The sequence below is a fragment of the Cicer arietinum genome, chromosome 8, assembly GCF_000331145.2.
Source record: "Cicer arietinum cultivar CDC Frontier isolate Library 1 chromosome 8, Cicar.CDCFrontier_v2.0, whole genome shotgun sequence".
In the NCBI taxonomy this organism is placed as follows: domain Eukaryota; kingdom Viridiplantae; phylum Streptophyta; class Magnoliopsida; order Fabales; family Fabaceae; genus Cicer; species Cicer arietinum.
The window spans coordinates 6617109-6636515 of NC_021167.2; the positions used below are offsets into that span (position 1 = coordinate 6617109).

Genomic DNA, 19407 nt, shown 5'->3' on the forward strand with positions numbered 1-19407 from the left:
GTCATATTGAATTAACTATGACACCTCTTCTAAAATGGTGATTACGTTGTATAATTCTCCAAAATGTAAGAGACATATATAAATTTCATCCAACAAGAGAGTGTTTGTAGCACTCTTTTTACATTAATTCTAACAAACTAGTTTTCTCAATAACTTCTTTGAATTCCAAGCATTTTTTGCACACTCTCCATAGACAACTCACTTCAGTCCACCATCACATTTTTTGAAAGATTTGTATCATACTTATATAACATTAGGCATGATATTAATGTCAAGTGGTATCCTCCTCCTCGCTCTATGAAATTCAATGTGGATGGTTCTCATATAGTTAGTATAAATTCCTCCGCCTACATTGGAGTCATTAGAGATGAGAATGACCATTTTGCTTGTAATTTGGGCCGCACGACAATGATTTAGGCTGAGATTTGGAGTATAGTCCATGATCTACATTTGACCTTCACTATTCAAACCATACCCTCTTTATTGAGTTAAATTATTTTATTGTTGACAATATGTGCACTCTTCAAAGACTTATAATTTGCACTCAGACCCATGCAGTACAAAGTTTTGTCATTTCACATCAAACCTAAAATATGTTTATTTATAAAAGAAACTCGTACCAATCGGTGAAAGAAAACAATTCTCGAAATTTTTTGTAACCTTTGATAACTTAAGATATGCATTAGTTTGATGACTAACAAATACATTAAATTCAATCATTGCAACAACCAAGTGATACATTAAATTATTTAATTTTACTATATTAATATAGCTATTAGAGAATTCTAAATATATCTTGAAAATTCTCCTTACAATTGACAATCTATTCTTACACGTACTTTTCGGGAGACTAACAAATATATTAACAAGATGACCTACTTAAGTCACAAGGGGGATTTTAGTATAGTGAAACTCCTTATATCTCATTCTAATTCCGGTTTTCGTAATTATAGAGAGATATATATTTTTCATAGTGTTAGTTAACTCTTTATTTAATTTTCTCTAATAAAAAAATTAGGTAAAGCTAATCAATAAAAAAATAGATAAAATTAATCAATTTAAAATATATAATTTAATTAAGCGATTAGATCAAATGATTAATAAATTTTAATTAAAAAATAATTATTAATATAAATTTTTATTTATTTTTTACTCAAATTTGGTATTATTAGAGTCTCATTCGTTCCACAACTAAAATCAAAAAAATTTCAAACATAACTTTAATTTGTAGAGAGTAGGGGTGAGAATAGGTCAGACCATACCAGGTTTTGAAATGTCTGAAACTCGCATACGATTAATTTTTTAGGCCTAAGTCTGACCTATAGCCTATTATAAGTTTTTTTCCGGCTTGAAAACTTATTTAAAACCCTTATTCATATTAAAATATTTAAATGCTCTACTCATAGAACATAATGCTCTCCACATATCAATATCAATATCAATGTATATATATATATATATATATTAAATAAAAAATAATTTTTCTAACAAAATAATTTTTAAAAAATCTAAAACAAATATTTTTAAACCATAAAAAATAATTTTGGTTTCAAAGAATATGTTTTTTTTCTGAAGCAAAATCACCCATTATTAATTCTGAAACAAATATGAAACGACTATTGAATGATTGACTAATTAAACGGCTACCGAACTACCAAATATGAAATCGCTAACAAATATGAAACGACTATCGAATATTGAATGACTACTGAGTAATTGCATAATTGATAAAATTTAAAAAATAACATTAATAAATAATATATATATATATATATACATAGACCGATCTATTATGTCTAATACTTTTTTTGTAAACATATGTTTGATCTATTTAAATTAATAGACTTTAAAACAATATGAATTCAACTTTTTTATTAAACAGGTCAGACCAACCATAAATAGGTCAAACCATATACCTATAATGATATAAATAATAAAGAACCACACACACATTTTATATATATATATATATATATATATATATATATATATATATATATATATATATATATAATTCATTTTTTTTATAAGTATGAGTATCTATTCTATTCCTATTTAAAATAGGAATAGGTTAGGCCTGAAAATATTATTCTTGTTAAATAAGTTAGACCAAACCACAATTAGGCAAAAGTGTAACCTTAGCAGTGAAGCTGAGAAACAGAAACAATGGCTGGTATAGGAAAATGCTTCCTAGTGACAGGTCCTCCAGTGAGTGATTCCTCCTCCAATTTTCTACTTCTCCTCTCTTCAAAATTTATGTCATTTCCATCATTCATAAAATTGATTGGTTTATTTTAGGGTGTGGGAAAAACCACTCTTATTATGAAACTGTTCGAGACCATCAAAGCCTCCAATTCAACCCTCAAGGTTCAAGGTTTCTACACTCGTAAGCATCCTTTTCCTTTTCCTTCACCACCCCTCACCATTTCCCAAAACTAAAATGTTTTGTTTTGTAGGTGAAGTTAGAGTTGCAAGTGAGAGGGTTGGTTTTGAAGTTGTTACTCTTGATGGTCGCACATGCCCACTTGCCTCATCCAACTTTTCAAGGTTTTGTTTTTCATTCCCTTGATAAAGATACAAACTTTTCTGCATTAGGAGATTCATAATTTTCTGTTTTTTGGTGATGATGATGCTTGTGGCTATGATCTTTGCAAGCTCACAAAAAAAAACTGATATTTTTGTTTTTTGTTTGCTTGTACATAAAAGAAACTGTATGAGGCGGAGGAAGACGTAGGAAAACTATAAAAGAAACCATTAGGAAAAACATAGTGATTTATGAACCGAAAAGAGATATGTTATATAATAAAAAGTTATGACACCATTGATCCACGTAGCCTATCCTACTTCGTAGGATAATGCTTGGTTTTTGTTGTTGTTGTATGTGTTTGTAAATATGCTGTGACATAACATAATTTGGATTAGATGCATTCAAACTACTCAACAATCATGGTTTTAAATTGCACTTGCAGTATGCTGTGAACAAATTATATTGCGGTAAAATATGTGACAATATGGTCGATGTGGAGACTTTAAAAACTGTTATATTGTGGCTGCATTGCAGTTTCAAACCACAAGTTAGAACCATAGTTGCAGTTAGTACATCTAGACCTTTGCATTCAAATTGGACGGTTTTAATTTCAAATTTATTGCTAAAGTCGAAATATGAACAATCTAGATCCAAGGACTGAGATGTGCTGACTGCATTCACTTCATGTAACATTGGTTTCACCGGCTAGATTTTTGGTTTTATTAGAGCTTTGCTTATTTGATTAAAGGGTATTATTTAATGGTATTATTGGCAGCCAAGAGTCTCACAGATGGCCTAATGTTGGGAAGTATAAAGTTGATGTAGCATCTTTTGAGTCACTAGCACTGCCTGAGTTGCAGGTGAGCTTGTCAACGATGTTTTGCTTTCACATTTTTCTCAACTTTATGTAAGATTATTGTCATAGTAGCTGCAGAGTAAATGCATATTTTGCCCAATATATGACACTCACTGCATGAATTTAAATGCATATAAAAAATGTGGTACTGGTATGCTGCTCTTGAGCTGTTTCCTTGCATTTTTGAGTGTAAATTTGTCATTCAGGATATACAAAGATATTATTTGCAGATGCCCGTATGTTAGATCAGTCTCTGAAATTTGAAAAGACACACTCAATGATTAGGTTAGAGAAGACACCGATCTTTTCGTCATTGATGAAGTTGGGAAGATGGAGTTATACAGTTCCTCATTCTTCCCTGCAGTTCTAAAAGTTTTGGACTCAAATATCCCAATTTTGGCTTCCATTCCAGTTCCAAAATTTGGCAGAGATATACCGGAAGGTAAATTTCCCTTACTTTCACAGTCCCCATTTTTCAAACATCACGTTTCTCTCTTGATGTCAGTGATTTTTCTTGTCTTCACCTTTTAAATAATCTATATGGGACATTTTTCTCGTGAAACCTGATATCCATAAATCTCAAAGATCTATCGACGTTTTGATGATTTTGAAGCCGCTATCTGGCCGACTGATTCACGGATCGTGTCAATTTTGGCAGTTGCAAGATTGAGGAATCATGCAGGAGCAACTTGTTTTACATTGAGTGTTGGTAACAGAGATGCTGTTAGAGAACAGATACGCTCGCATTTGGAAGATCTGTTGATAAAGCACTAGTCATTGCAAAGTTTGTCTTCTGTTCTCATGCTGTGTGGAATGTTATTTATGTTCTAATTGCATTGTGATGGTGATCACCATCTTTCACGTCATTAACTAATACTCCAATTTGTAAAATAAAAAGAGAAAACCTCAATGCAATTTGGATGCCATCTTTTAACTTTGTCATGTTTAAGAGTTGACATTTTAATTTACTTATTTATTTTTTTATCAATGTTGACATTTTAATTTGCTATTGTGTGTATGTGTAAGTATTCCTTGGTGGAAATAATTCTACCAAAACAATTCTCTCCAAAGAGAAAGAAAGTGGAGAGAAAATATGAACATAAGCCTATGATATTTTAATGTACAAATTCCAGAGCTAATGACTTGTATATGTCCTTGAATCAGTTGTGGGTCTTTATCAATATAACGTATGGCTTAAAGTTGCAGCAATCACTTTTTTATTTGCACTGTAGGTTGTAGTTATTCATCTGTACTTCAGTTCAGCGAGCTTCAAGTGCAATGGTCACGCATCTCCACTCTGCAATCCACATATGACAGTAATGGAATAGGTTCATGTAAAAAGAAGCAAAACTAGCAGATAATAAATATAGCAAAATTAGTTTATCTTTTAGAGAAATTGTAGGTGGGTGAGTTTGTTGAGCAAACTTACATACAAAAAATATTAAAAAGAATATACAAGCAATTGAAAAAGGAAAAACAAATCATGATGTTAGTACCTAACAGGTCTTATCAACTTCTTTTATTCTGTTCAACATTTCGCAGCACTTGCTTTGCCATTGATAAAAATGATTTTGCTTTGTTTTGCATCTCTGTAGTACGTTGCTCAACACCCTGCCAAGTTATTATAAGAAAATATGAAAACAACTATAAATTGAAATTTTCATTTTGCTTATTCTTCTTGCATACTTTGGCATGTGCTAAACAATATATCGCTTCATTTTTTGTGACTTTGTCAACATATAATATACCTGCAATTTCCTTGTGTTTTCCTGCAGCTTGCTTTCTGCCGATTTAGTGACACATGTTACCTGTTGCGCCAGATTTGTTGTGATTAGTATTCATATTTCATAATCAAATGCTAGTCTTTTAATATATCCTTACATTGGACGAAGAAGAAAATCCATATTTCTTTTTAATTTGATTGACTGCACCAGCTTTCTCATCTTGTTGCTCTTCCTTCTCTGGTACTCTCTGGTTGTTTCCCTTCATCTCTCTCACTCTTCCTGTATATTGGATGCCCAATAAAATTAGCTAGTATATATTAAATCTCTTTATCATCTCCCTTTTTTCTTCTTCTTGTAAGCAAAATATCTTCTACTTAACTTGGTATTTCTCCAAATAAATGTAAATCATACTTGAGTTACGAGTTTATAGCATATATTAATTAGAGTTATTACATTTTTCACATTCCGATTATGCTTAGTAGCACTGTGCATGTATATAATATGGTTGAATAACAGAATCTCATTAGTGATATAAACTCGACCTCTTTCATCGCATTACAGTAGTTCAAGTTCTTGTTTCTTAGGTCAAATGTGAACATAAGTAACAGTAATTTCCACAAAATTGAACTCATTGTCACAAACCTTTCAAAGCCTGATATTTGCCAGCCAATTTCATCTTATTAAGAGCTCCTAATAAGCTTTGTTCTTTGCGTATTTCTCTATGATCTTCCAGATCTATGTCATCTATATAGGAAGAAAAGAGAACACCTCAAATTAGTTGGCCATAAACTCAAGTATCTATATGCTATTAAGAAACTATTTGGATAAACAATTTAACTAAGCGCCTATAGCATAAACTATTTCTATGACAAAAGATAAAATAAAAAACAGTTTTCATATTAGTTATAAACTGTTTACATAAGCTATCTTAGAGACTAGAGAGCTTATGAAATTAGTTGAAAACAACTTATGACATTTCATCAATTGTTTTCATAAATTTTTTCAAACAGTTTCATAAGTGTTTATGTCAGTAGATAAACTCCAATAAGTGAATCCGAAAAGACATATGCATTATACGGAGAAACCAGCTGAACTGCCTTACGAAGAAGCATATTGACCCGTAACTCCAATTTAGTCATGTTTTATAATATTTATGCTTTCTGTCCAGCAGATTCAGATCACCAATTAAAACAAACATGAATTCATTGACACAAAGCACAAATTTCTCCTTTATGTCATACATATCCGAGTCATTGTTATACCTATGCTTAATTCTAGCTGATTTTCGTCCACAGTATTGTTGGCATCCAGTGAAAAATTTGCATGTGAAAATATTGCAGAGAGTTCCTGGATACTTCCTTTAGGATCTTCTTTTTCCTTGAAGGGCATATGCTTTTCTTTACTTCCAGCAAAATCTTTGATTACAGTGTTGAATATGCCCTGCACATAAACAAGATTAAATACATTTTGTTGCAAAAATAATGGATTTAGTTTAATAGACCTTATTTATATGTTCCTGGCAACCTTCTTCTTTTCCTTAGGTATGACAGGGTTAGGAACCAACTCTTCTTGTGATAGCATCCTTTCCTTGTTGTAGATGCAGCCAACAGAGTCCAAAAGCCTACAATGAAGTCAAACATTATATAATGAGAAAACTAATCTCTCGTGATTAATATCACTTTCATCTTAAGTTGCCAGTTTGAAAAGAGAAAATAAAGATAAGACTGTAGGAGATTGATTGATAACAAGATTCCTAGTTCCATTCTTTAACCATATATACCTAAAAATATTCCTCTGGACCAACAACGAAACAACAGAAATTTCTTGGTCACCATTCACCTGTAAACTGACCTTGAGTTAATTTCACGTTATAAATATCAGAAACTTGTTGTCATAGTGAAAGAAGATGCGGTCATACCAAAACAAGGTCTCCTCTGGATGAACAACATATCTGGCTGTCAGAAAATGACTTCGATTTCGGAGGTGAATGAGTGAAACCTCTGATTGAAGTCTTCACGATCGAAGATAATTCTGGCAAAGACCTAAATCATTAGAGAAAAAAAAAACAATGTGTCATGAACTAATAGAATGTGGGACGATATATATGATTCAGTAATTAAGCACTAAAGTGCTAGAATCCATAAAGCCAACCAATTTAGTAGGAATGAGATTGATTGAAGTACTTTTCCTATTGAAAAAATGATACTCAAAATTGAGATTTATTTGTTTTTTCACCAAAATATTGGTAAGTAAAGTGCAGATTTGAGACAGATCCAGCACCTTAATTCTACTTTTCCAGTGGTGAAAAGTAGTATGAGACCAATATCAGAGGTGCTGTAAAATGTCGACGCCCAGCAACAGGAAGAAGGATAGAACTTCTTTTTGTAAAGCACCTTTTTGATTCCCTAAAACAAGAGAAAGAGATAGAGAGTAATTGCAAGCATAAGTTAATCTGTTGGTTCTTTATAACTCATAAGTATTGAAATAAAGAACACTATACCTGTAGAGCATGCTCAAATGAAAAGACATATAAAGCCTTCTCAGAACACATCAAAATGTACAAGTTCTTTGTTGTTGCATCCACAATATGATTCCCTTCTCTCAAGTCTAAGTTATCTTTTTCTGTAATTGGTTCACATTTTCCATCTGTATAAAACAAATGAAAAAAAACTAGTCCTTCACTGCTATTCAAAATTGTTTTGACATTTGAATCCTAAACAGAATAAGCATTCAGATCATTGATAACTTATAACAATGTGTTGTAATAACTGTTCAATGTGTCAACTGTGCAAACTCTTACCTAACACCTGCATAAATAGAGCTTTAGATGGCTTCTTAGGATGAACAGTTCCAATACTCAGTGCATTTCCAGTTTCACTATCCAGTGCCAAAACAGATGAGTCCTTTGTTCCAACTGCTAGGATGTTTTTCTCAAAACCGTATAAACTACAGGTTATGAACTGCAGAGAGATGATACCAGTAGAAATTTCACTTAAAGCATGTTTCTGATATAACAGAGATGGACCATCTATGTCAATAACTGAAACCTGCAACAAATTGGTAGATTATTGTACAAATTAGTAACATGAAGTTTGTTTCCTTGGAACAATGAGCTAAATAAACATGTGCAATTTAAAAAAATATATAACAGCTAGAAAAGTATCTTACATTTCCTTGATCAGAACCAACAGCAAGAAGCTTTGAGCTATGATCTATATTCATACAAATTACAGAACCAATAGTCTTTACAAGTTTCACACTTTGAATTACATGATCAACCCCTTTCTTTGTACCTCCTACAATAGAGTGGAAATTCAAGTCACTATCAACTGAAGTGTGAAGTCTGCTAGTTGTTCAATTATTGATTAAAGCTCTGTTTGGATAAACAACTTAATTAAGTGTTTATAGCATAAACGTTTATCATATACATGTTTATGTATAAGTTATTTTTGTATCAAAAGATAAAACAAATATAAACTTTTTTCATAAAAGCTATAAGCTATCATAAAAAATCTATAGAAATAAACTAAAAACAACTTATAGAAATGACATAAATTGCTTTTATAAGTTCTTCTAAGCAGTCTTACAAGTACTTATGTCAATTGATAAGTTCAAATAAGTCAATCCAAACACATTCTAGACAAGTTATAGAATAAGTAATATGCAATGCATAAAATACCTGTAAGCGACATGAAGCTGTTGGAGGTGTACGGTTTGGGTTTGAATCTGAATATTCGAACCTGTAGATCATGTTCATATCATGCATACTATACAAAAAGCAAGGGTGGTGAAAATGAAAAAAAAAAAATCACTTCTCATCCATTCATATAGATGAATTAGCCTCACCATTCCACTATGATCACCAGAAACAAGGAGAAGAGAGTTGATGTCAAAATATAATTCTGTCAAGGGCACACCACTTAAAGAATAATCATGTTCACTCTGCATTAATATGAAAGAGATAATAATCACAATATAATAGTATTGATATTTGAGAAGAAGCTAAAGTGTTTTTTTTATCACTTAAAGTAATAATGAAGCTAACATTTGGACACAAACTAATATTTTTTGGATTAAACCGTTACCTGCTGCTTTAATTGAAAAACTGGGATGAAAAAGGGACATGATGCATCCCAAAAAGTTATGGCTCCATTATGGTGTCCAGTTATGTACAAGTTTTTAATGTTTGAAAATCCAGAGAAGTTGGCAGAACTCAGGTTAATCCCATCTTTCTGATTTGTTTCCATGGGAATAAGCCGGGGATAGTTTTTCAGAATCTGTCTATAATACTGTAACAAAAAAGAAAAATAAAAGTAAAATGAATATCCACAATATTACAGTATATTATTCATTTTCATGTGTTCATCTGTCCGCTTTTTTCGATAAAAATAATGAAGGATACCAAATTTCTTAACAAAAGTAGACAGATAGAAACATTAGTGTCTGTCTGCACGCTAGTAATAATAATAAAAGAATACGATCGAGTAAAAGAAGAGTATCACAACTCTATTACCTCATCTTGAGAATAAAACACATTGGAAGTGTTGGAGATGAATTTTGCTGTGGTGATGCTTGAATCAGCCAGTGGTAACCTCACCATAACTTCCTTTGGCAGTGAAGGAGTGGACTTAGTTTGATTATGCAATAGATACCTTTCAATCAAACTATCATCATACAGATATACATGGCCTGATTTCCCAAGCAAAATCAAAGAATTTTGTTTATTCTTGCTTTGTTCATTTGAGGTTGATATGATCTCCATGTCAACACAACATTCAGACAAATAAAGTCCTAACTTAATTGTGCGAGTTTCGGTATGATCATTCAACAATACTACCTGCATTCATACAATCATATCAGTAAACATTTAATAAACAAAAAAAATCACAAATTCATTTGAGTTATAATAGGTGAACTTGAATTCAAGCTTTCTTTCTCAGAATAAATTGACCAACATCCATGGTTCTAAATTGCGGTCACGATTATACTGTGAACCTTGATATTGCAGCAACATGCAGGAAAATTCTGCTGGTTCAGCCGCAATTGCGGTTGCAATGCTGCTGCAGAAACCTCTAAAACTTTTATATTGCGTCTGCAATTGCTGCAATTGTAGTTGCGGGCCGTAATTTAGAACTATGTCAAAAACATTAGTTAAATAATGTAAGCTAAGTATTCAAATACCTGCATTGAGTTAGAAGCTCCCATGACATATAATCTACTAGCCTTTCCTTCAGCATATATCCATTTTATGGATTCTATACAAGTTTTATCTGATTTATATCCCAAGTTAAATTTGAACATAGGAGTGTTTTTGCTGCTACAATCAGAAGCTGAGCCATTTCCTGTGGTTAGAGAAGGGATGCTCCAAATGAAGAGTTCTCCATTGCTGTACCCTACAACCACTTTGCTTCCAAAAGGACACACCCAACATGCACAAGACACTTTCTTTGTTTCATTATTGTGTAGTGGCTGTGACACATTTCCACCAGTTCTGAAAATGCATCTGCTTTCTTGAATATCCCATAATATTATTTGCCCATTTCTAAAGATTATGAGAACTCTGCATTGAACACAATAGAGAAAATAAGTTTGACTTTTTTGTGTTGCGTTGCATAAACAAAAAATGAATTTAATTACTACACACTAACACTAACAATGTAGTTCTTTTACACATACAAACAATCACACGACATTGTTTGATTCATGTAGATATTTGTGCAAATATTTAAGGAAATAATACTATGATATGATTTCACGATGAAATATAATTGGACTTCTGTCTAAATTTGTTTTACACTGTCAATATATAGTTATTGAATTCAAAACGTAGTGATCAAGTAAAAGCATAAGCTAAATTAATTATTAGCAGTGTCTTAAAGGAAGGCAGGGTTTATGCAAATCAGTATCACCTTTTACTTTCGGCCGCTGGTTGAGGCAATATGTGTGTCACAACAGTATCATCAAATGCTTCAGTTGAATTCCCTAGCAGATTATCAAGGAACTTAGATGACAATAATCTATATATAAACAAAGATTTATTTGTAACAAGTGAATGGAAAAAGGCCAAAATATATGTATATCTGATCTCACCAAAAGAAGCTGAGAGGGGTATGGTGTAATTCATCCGTACCACATGCCAATCTTGATCAAGCTTCAAAACTGATATATTACCACTAGAAACTCCAATATACCTAGTACCATATACATGCTCTTAATCATAATCTAACTAACATAGATTCTTTCAATAAATTTCTTTATGTGTATTGCACGAGTTCTCAATACTAGTTACTTACATATAGAGGCTGTGCTGAAGGATTGCAAAAGAAGTGATTTCTTCTTTAACAATGTATAAGTCAGACAACTTTTTCTTGTCTATGTCCCAAACCTAAATATGAAATGTTAGAATTTCTCAATGAACATGATTCTTGATCATGGAACTATACCTAGTAACATTGAAATGCAATTAAAAATTTGAGCAAGTTGATCATAAGTTTATACTTGCCTCAATATGATTATTTGAAGTTACATTTATAAGGATGCCTTGATTTTGGATGAACTGTGCATGCATATCAAACATCATAGTATTGTTAGTATACTAGAAAGAATATTTTTACAACATCAAAACATGAGAAATTTGAAATGGCTTGAAAAAAAGACAGAAAAATATAACCTGTAAAAACTTGCTAGGCACTGCCTTTTTAGATTCAAGTAGGACTTGAGCATTATCTTTACCAAATAATTTAATCCTCCCATCACTTCAAAATAAAATGAAAAATGTAATCGAAAATCAATTTTAAGCACAAGTTCAAGAAATGACTAGTAAATAAGCATTTTGATCTTTATATGTACGAGAGACTAACACTATCAAAGATTAAACTAATTAACAAAAGACACATTCAAAGATCAAAGTGTCTACCAAAAGTCACATTACGCATGCTTTTGTAGTTTTGATATATTCATGAACTATTGCGATGTCGCCTAACACATTTAAGGACCAAAACGTTTGTTTGCTCAAATACTATAGTTGTAAAATTTAATAATCTGATGTTAGAAAACAATGAGTACATCACAAAATTGAAATGAGAAGGGTGAACATACTTGGTAGAAAGAGCCAATATCTTCTGAATATTGTCACTTGCAAACTTGATACCACAAGATGGTACCCCATCATGAAATACCAAACGTGGATCTACATCACTAGCTTTTAATCCATTTGATGAATTTCCACCACCCTGCAAAGCAAATACACAATTTTTTATTCATATTTTTATAATTCATTTATGGTAATAGTTTTTATTTTAAAAAATGGACAAATAAGAAATTACTATTAATAAAATGGTACATGCACTAATGATTGAATAAACAAAATGGTACTGATGATCATTTTACGAACTCAAGTGGAATTTAAACTCTATCTTTTGAGATTACAAAGTTAAATTGTTACTTTGATATAGATAATTTAATAAAAAATTTATTATATCTTTTATTTATAGGATTTTCTATAATACATTCATAAATTGAAATATTTTAGTGCATTTGCTCTCTACAACTACGACATTAAATTAACGATTATTTTTATGAATCAAAAAATTATTAACTTTTTGTATTTTAAGAAATATCATAAGAAAAACATAATTTCATTGTTTATAAAGATTATACTAATCTTTTTACAATTTATTAAAAAAAAATATTTAATATTTACTATTATGAGTAATAAAATTCCATAAAAATTAAATTAAATTTTATTGATGATAAATAATATTTAGTTATTAGTGTAACTTTTGTAAATGATAGAAAATAATTATAAAAAAAACTTATTTAAGTATTAATTTTGACGATCAAATTTACCGGTACATATTAAATTAACTTATGTACAGTGAAATTTCTCTTTATTTATATATGTTTTTCTTGAAAATCAATTTATGCCATTGTTATGGAATAAAAGAAATATCAACTTAAAAAAATATAAAACACACGGAGTCCACTTAAATACTCATATAATAATAGTATCACCGTTAAGGATGCTTTTAAGGGTATATTTATAGACATGTTTTAAAACGTTAAGGTCTATGAGGCTGACTTGGTATTTGTCAAAACATTTTATTGGCTCTGATATATAAGCTTAGTTTAATGACACAATTTTATACACTTAAAAAATAATTTAATAGGATTTTTATATAATCATAAGTCTTTTTTTGAAAAGAATGTGTCTCTAATGTTCTGGTTGGTAAAATTAGTTTATAACTGTTAAGTTAATTGAGTATTTAATAAAATTAGAGGTTCAATTACTTTAAAAATATAAAATAATAATTTTAATTGAAAATAAAATTTATCAATTAATATTTTAAATATTTTAAAAGCAGTATTTTAAAATTATCAATTTTTTATATTTATTTAGTTATCTATTTTATTTGTTTTAGATTAAAATAAATAAATTATTTACTTTAAAATATTAATTATTTTAAATTTAATTTTTTTTATAAATAGTTTATTTATTAATCGGATATATATTTTTTATTTAGTTAGTTTATTTATTTTAAATTCTAATTTTTAAATTATTTACTTAAATTACTATTTCTAAAATTATTTTAAATTTATAAAATTATTTATTTTAAATCATAATAAAAAAATTATAAAGGAAAATAAAGAATTTTAATTACAATAGTAAGAGTAAAATTGAAAGAAAAAATAATATGTTTTAAACTGTAAACTATTTGAATTAACTTATAAAAAAAACGCTAAAGCGGTTAGCTCCTTTTTTCAATTTACTAGTTCATTTATTATTATTTTTTCAAACATATTACTTATTAATACTGCTAATTTTTATTGAAATATGAAAAGTCATGTTTAATCTATTCAATTACAAAAATTATTTTAGAAACTTAACACATTAACTATTCTATCAACTTTAAAAATTATGGAGCTTATTATAAATAAGGGATGGAGGAAATATATATATATATATATATATATATACTAAAGAGGTAATATATATTCATATGTAGTAACTAACTAAATATACATGTAAACATAATTAAAAATGTTTATCTTACCAACAAAATATAGAATATTTATTACTAATATCATAAAATTAATAATTATAATTTGACTGAAATATGACAAAACATAGAATATTATTTGTTTATAAATATATTTATTTTGTCATTATTAACTTCATTTAATAGGGAGACTAAACGTTAATTAATTTTGAATTATGAAAATAATTTTTTGAGTTTAATTTATATATACCGTAAATATAATTGTACATTATCAGCAACAATTAAATTATTACAAAGAAATCATACATATATGAAAAAAATATCAACAACATTATTATTAATTGGTATTATTTTACAATAATAATATGAGTCGCAAAGATACCAAACAATTATATTACTTAATTTTTTAGTTTTTATTTATGTGATAAGTATTGGAGAATTATAATTGATTATCAATGTGAAATAACATTATACTCATCATGTATGTGCTTTAAACTCTTAAAGTAATTTGTTTGGCTTAGTATAGTGAATTTAAAAAGAAAATATTGATGCCACAAAATACAAGTTGTATGAATATTGAAATTACAGTGTGAGATATTGAGATTTTAAAGTATGATGATTGATGAAGATGGAAGCAATTAAGTAGAAATTAATATATAGTGTTTGATGAGAGGAAAAAAGTGAAAGCAAAGATCGATATTGAATTACCTTATTTTTTGTAGAAGCTTTCTCCACGAATTTCTTGACGAACATGATGAAGAGAAAAGTTATGTGGGTAATGTCAAACTCAAATGTGCTTTGTGATGATCGAAAACAGATAAATTCATTTTTTAGTGCTATATATAAATATATATACCAGTTACTTTTTTTCACTTTCTCTTTCTCTCAATGATTTTCACAAAAACAACCCAAACAAAAACTTACATACAATCGGTATAAATTAGTTTTAAACTGAAAGTTCTATTAAAATTGAATAAATGGTAATTCTTTTTAAAAATGGTTACAATATATATATATATATATATATATATATATAAAAATATTGAAAAAACATAAAAAGAATTTAAGAAGAATTTTGGTCAAACCTTTTATATATATATATATATATATATATATATATATATATATATATATATATATATATATATATATGTGTGTGTGTGTGTGTGTTTAATAAAAATTTAGTATATTTAATCGAAAGTTTAAACAAAATATATCATTTATTAATTAATATTTACTTATATTTCATTTTAGATGAAATATTATTATATTAAATTTTAGTTTTTCAGAATATTATGAATTATATAAGGAATAAAATTAATATCACCAATATATTAATGAGATTAATTTAACAAAAGCAAATACAAACAGTTACTTAATATAAAAAAAAACAACAAAAAAAAACTAAAAAAATGGTATTATTGTTTGCAAGGATAAAAAATAAATAAACAATTTTTTATCAAGAATAAAAGTAAAAAATGACACTTGTAGAGAAAACAAAATGTAAAACAAAAAATTATTATTGCTATTTGACTTGGTCCTTGCCCTTCCCAATCAAACAGAGGACATATACTACAAATAAACAAATATTTGATACCATCGTCATTAAAAAATTAAGAAATATTTCAATGTGGGCCCCTTGGAATTGTTGGAACATACCTGGCACCAACATAGGAGTTTCCTTCATTTAGGCAAAGTCTATGATCATGGAACATCATAGATGATATGAATTGATGAAACGTTTTACTGGTTATAGAACAACTCTAAACAAAGTTTTCCTCCTACTCAACTATCTACCAAAGTCCTTATAAATTATTTTGTAGAGTTAATTAAAATATTTTTTTGTTCTAAATATGGTAAAAATTAAGATTTAAGTATACACAAATGTATGGGCTAGAAAACAATGATAATAACAAAGAATGGGCATGAAACTAAGCAATCATAACATAACAATGATAAATGGTAGAGAACATAACTAAGAAAAATTTCCCTTGTACCCCCACACTTTGCCTTGTACCCTAAAAAAATTCAAAAATGGCAAAACTACCCTCAATTTTTTTCACCATTTTGTAAATGACTATTATACCAGAAATGTAAATATTTTTTTCACCATTTTGTCACAAACCCAGCCCTAAAACAGATTTCCGGTAAGTGGCAGTTTTCCGGTAACTACCGGAATACTTGAAACAAGATTTCCGGTACAGAGTAAAGTACCGGAAATGTTAAAACTGAGTTTTCCGGTACAGAGTGTAGTACCGGAAATGTTAAAACTGACTTCTCCGGTACAGAAGGGGAAAGTTGTGTACCGAAAATCTTGGTTGGCAAGTATTCCGGTACAGTAGTAGGTTCCGGAAAACTTCATTTTTGAGTTTTCCGGTATATACCATATTTTTTTAATTTTTTTTTAAGTTTTTTTAATTTTTTTTAATTTTTTTTAAATGTTAACAGATATGGATAATCCACTACTATTAATGGACAAAACATGCGTCGATACTACAAAAATTTTTGACACAGATCAGGTATGAATAAATATATTTAATATTAATATTATAAAAATATATTTTTGTGATTAATTATAATTATTTTATTTCAGATATTTGATTCAAGGGATGCTGTTGTGAAATGGGCAAAAGAAATTGGTATAAAAAATAAAGTTACCGTTATTATCAGAAGATCAGATATAGAGACGGGTGAGAAAGGACGGAGAAATAAATTAATATTAGGTTGTGACAAAGGGGGAAAATACAAGTGTGCTGCTAGTTCTATTCGAAGTTCAACAAAAAAATGTGATTGTCCTTTCAAGCTTAGATCAAAACCATTAAAAGATGGTTCAGGATGGATAGTTAAAGTAATTTGTGGAATTCACAACCATGAATTACCTGATACTTTGGAGGGGCATGCATATGTTGGGCGCTTAAATGAAGAAGATAGAAAGCATGTTCATGAATTAACAAAATATAATGTTGCACCGAGACACATATTACTCTCATTGCAAGACCGAGATAAGAGTAATGTTACTAAGATCTCACAAATATATAAACAGAGAAGTATCATTCGATTGCGCGTGAGAGGTAATAGAACAGAGATGCAACATTTATTCAAGTTAATTGAAGATGCAAAATATGTGTGCTGGAATAGAAAGCGTGAAGACTCCGATGTTATGAGAGATATTTTTTGGGCGCATCCAGATTCAGTGAAGTTGTTGAATTTGTTTCCGATTGTGTTGATTATGGACAGTACCTACAAAACCAATAAATACAGAATGCCATTACTTGAAATTGTTGGTATGACATCAACAGAGAAAACATTTGTAGTTGGGTTTGCTTATTTGGAATGTGAGAGGGAAGAAAACTTTTGTTGGGCATTAGAGAGACTAAAAGATTTGTTTGTTACACAAAATAAATTCCCTCAAGTAATTGTGACAGACAGAGATCTTGCGTTAATGAATGCAGTTGGCATTGTGTTTCCACATGCTGTTAATTTACTTTGTCGATTTCATATCGAAAAAAATGTTGGAGCAAAATGCAAGCAATATGTCTTAAAGGATAGACAAGAGTCAATATTGAATATGTGGAAAGACATTATGTATTGTAGTAATGAAAAAGAGTATATGATGCGCTTGCATATGTTTGAACAATCATGTGTTGATACTAAAGTGTTTGTTGATTATGTCAAAGAAACTTGGTTGACTCCACATAAGGAAAGATTTGTTGAAGCATGGACAAATAAAGTGATGCATTTGGGGAACACAACGACTAACAGGTATTTAATATAATTTTATTATATATTGTTGAATTTTACAGGGTTGAGTCGGCTCACTGGAAACTGAAGTTAATGTTAGAAAATAGCATGAGTGATTTGTGTAAATGTTGGGAGGCTATGAACAACATGATAAGGTTACAACATAAAAGAATCAGAGCCTCGTTTCAAAAAAGTTTTTATGATGAAGAGCATGAGCACAGAAATCCATTTTATCAGAGATTGAATACATTTGTATCAACAGAAGCTCAAAGACGTATTGCTGAAGAATACGACAAAGTTGAGTGGGTGGGTACTGACAAATCTATATGTGGGTGTTCTCTGAGAAGGACATACGGATTACCTTGTGCTTGTGAATTGGGACAATATAAATTAATGGGTGAACCAATTCCTCTAGATTCTGTGCATATTCAATGGAGAAAATTAAGCATGGAATGTGAACTCACTCAAGACACAGAAGATGGATCAGAGTTGGATATGTCTACTGAGATGAATGCCTTATGGAAACGCTTTCGATCACTTGATGTTATTGGGAAACGAGTGTTGAAGAGTAAAGTGCGTGAACTTGCTTTTCCAAGTACAAGTTCAATATGTCCACCACCTGAAAAAGTCAAAACCAAAGGAAGAGTGAAGAAGAGTAAGGGTATGAAGCCAGATGGATATGATGTATATCGAGACCCTTCTTACTTTGAGCATGTTAATGCAACATATGGTGAAGATATTGGTTCCCAACCCTCTCAATCAAAGAAGAGACAAGCCTCTCAATCAAAGAAACACCCCTCTCAGTCATCTCATTCTTCAAAAAATTTGTTATTGACACAATTTCCTGATATTATTCAGCCATACATTGATGACATATTTGACGTGGCAGCTGATGGAAATTGTGGTTTTCGCGCTATTGCATTATTGCTTGGTTTCGGTGAAGAGTGTTGGTCTTTGGTCCGCAAGAGATTGGATCAAGAGATTGTTTCTCATGTAACTCCATATGATAGATTGTTCACAGGACGCATTAAAGAAGTAAGAGATTCGTTGATGATATCCGGCTTAGGTGTTCAACCCATGGATAAATGGTTGTCCATGCCTGATATGGGTTACGTGATAGCGACAACATATAATATTATTCTTGTCACGTTCGGTCTGACATTTTCAATGACTTTCTTTCCTATGAGGGGTTCACATTCCGGATCGACAAAAAATGATCGCATTTGTTGTATTGGTTTTGTTAATGGAAATCACTGGGTTCCGGTAATTATTTTCTTATACTTTTTTAAATTTTATTCTGATAATTTTGTCTTATATTTTGTTAATTTATTTAATTTTTGCAGTTAAAGATGAAAGATGGATTTCCAATGCCAGACATTGCACCAGGTTGGAAGCAATATCGTACCAATGAAGCAACTTCTTGGGCAATAGCATACACAGGCCGTCTACAACACTGGGGGTATTTATTAGGCCGGTTGTCACGTGTTACCCAAAATCCACCTACGGAACCCGTAGAGGCAATGTCTTTAGATGAACCTTAATGTTTTAAAATTGATACAA

General features: G+C 30.0%; 4 protein-coding genes across 5 annotated transcripts; 2 read left to right on the top strand and 2 right to left on the bottom strand.

The window, feature by feature from the left end:
* The first annotated feature begins 2065 nt into the window (after positions 1–2065).
* LOC101498470 (uncharacterized) lies at positions 2066–5568 on the top strand. 2 transcript variants are annotated; one of them, XM_004512213.4, is made up of 7 exons: positions 2066–2208; positions 2299–2386; positions 2457–2547; positions 3303–3387; positions 3669–3825; positions 4042–4167; positions 5159–5568. In XM_004512213.4, exons 1-6 carry the CDS (start codon positions 2167–2169, stop codon positions 4155–4157), a joined length of 579 nt encoding a protein of 192 aa, XP_004512270.1. In that variant the 5' UTR covers positions 2066–2166; the 3' UTR covers positions 4158–4167; positions 5159–5568. The 2 variants fall into 2 exon arrangements, with proteins under 2 accessions (XP_004512270.1, XP_004512269.1); XM_004512212.4 differs by lacking the exon at positions 5159–5568 and having other exon boundaries at positions 4042–4325.
* Positions 4381–11295, bottom strand: LOC101494027 (uncharacterized). The gene is made up of 20 exons (XM_027337477.2): positions 11198–11295; positions 11017–11089; positions 10289–10667; positions 9621–9944; positions 9193–9396; positions 8954–9049; positions 8787–8847; positions 8276–8403; positions 7908–8154; positions 7608–7753; positions 7388–7512; positions 7026–7149; positions 6888–6946; positions 6632–6728; positions 6370–6547; positions 5750–5851; positions 5265–5386; positions 5132–5191; positions 4880–4994; positions 4381–4680 (listed from the first exon to the last, which is right to left on the bottom strand). Exons 1-19 carry the CDS (start codon positions 11229–11231, stop codon positions 4893–4895), a joined length of 2661 nt encoding a protein of 886 aa, XP_027193278.2. The 5' UTR covers positions 11232–11295; the 3' UTR covers positions 4381–4680; positions 4880–4892.
* Positions 11296–11396: 101 nt separating this feature from the next.
* LOC140919022 (uncharacterized) lies at positions 11397–14942 on the bottom strand. Its single transcript, XM_073364336.1, has 5 exons — positions 14815–14942; positions 12206–12339; positions 11778–11862; positions 11610–11663; positions 11397–11492 (listed from the first exon to the last, which is right to left on the bottom strand). The coding sequence occupies exons 1-5, from the start codon at positions 14857–14859 to the stop codon at positions 11397–11399; spliced, it is 414 nt and encodes a 137-aa protein (XP_073220437.1). The 5' UTR covers positions 14860–14942.
* Positions 14943–16556: 1614 nt separating this feature from the next.
* On the top strand, positions 16557–19388 carry LOC140919023 (uncharacterized). Its single transcript, XM_073364338.1, has 5 exons — positions 16557–16625; positions 16700–16796; positions 17150–17177; positions 17910–19110; positions 19191–19388. Exons 1-5 carry the CDS (start codon positions 16557–16559, stop codon positions 19386–19388), a joined length of 1593 nt encoding a protein of 530 aa, XP_073220439.1.
* Positions 19389–19407: the final 19 nt, after the last annotated feature.

Excerpts from the sequence above, each read along its gene's own strand:
- LOC140919022 (XM_073364336.1), bottom strand. The coding sequence starts at position 14,859 with ATGTTCGTCAAGAAATTCGTGGAGAAAGCTTCTACAAAAAATAAG. Across the intron at positions 12,340-14,814 it reads AAGCTTCTACAAAAAATAAG|GGTGGTGGAAATTCATCAAA; the intron begins GTAATTCAATAT and ends TTTGCTTTGCAG. Across the intron at positions 11,493-11,609 it reads CTTCAAATAATCATATTGAG|GTTTGGGACATAGACAAGAA; the intron begins GCAAGTATAAAC and ends TTTCATATTTAG.
- LOC101498470 (XM_004512213.4), top strand. The coding sequence starts at position 2,167 with ATGGCTGGTATAGGAAAATGCTTCCTAGTGACAGGTCCTCCA. Across the intron at positions 2,548-3,302 it reads GCCTCATCCAACTTTTCAAG|CCAAGAGTCTCACAGATGGC; the intron begins GTTTTGTTTTTC and ends TATTATTGGCAG. Across the intron at positions 3,388-3,668 it reads TAGCACTGCCTGAGTTGCAG|GTTAGAGAAGACACCGATCT; the intron begins GTGAGCTTGTCA and ends CTCAATGATTAG.
- LOC101494027 (XM_027337477.2), bottom strand. The coding sequence starts at position 11,231 with ATGAATTACACCATACCCCTCTCAGCTTCTTTTG. Across the intron at positions 7,754-7,907 it reads TCTATTTATGCAGGTGTTAG|ATGGAAAATGTGAACCAATT; the intron begins GTAAGAGTTTGC and ends TGTTTTATACAG. Across the intron at positions 5,192-5,264 it reads GATTTTCTTCTTCGTCCAAT|GTAACATGTGTCACTAAATC; the intron begins GTAAGGATATAT and ends CTGGCGCAACAG.
- LOC140919023 (XM_073364338.1), top strand. The coding sequence starts at position 16,557 with ATGGATAATCCACTACTATTAATGGACAAAACATGCGTCGATACTACA. Across the intron at positions 16,626-16,699 it reads AAATTTTTGACACAGATCAG|ATATTTGATTCAAGGGATGC; the intron begins GTATGAATAAAT and ends ATTTTATTTCAG. Across the intron at positions 16,797-17,149 it reads AAGATCAGATATAGAGACGG|AGAAGTATCATTCGATTGCG; the intron begins GTGAGAAAGGAC and ends ATATATAAACAG.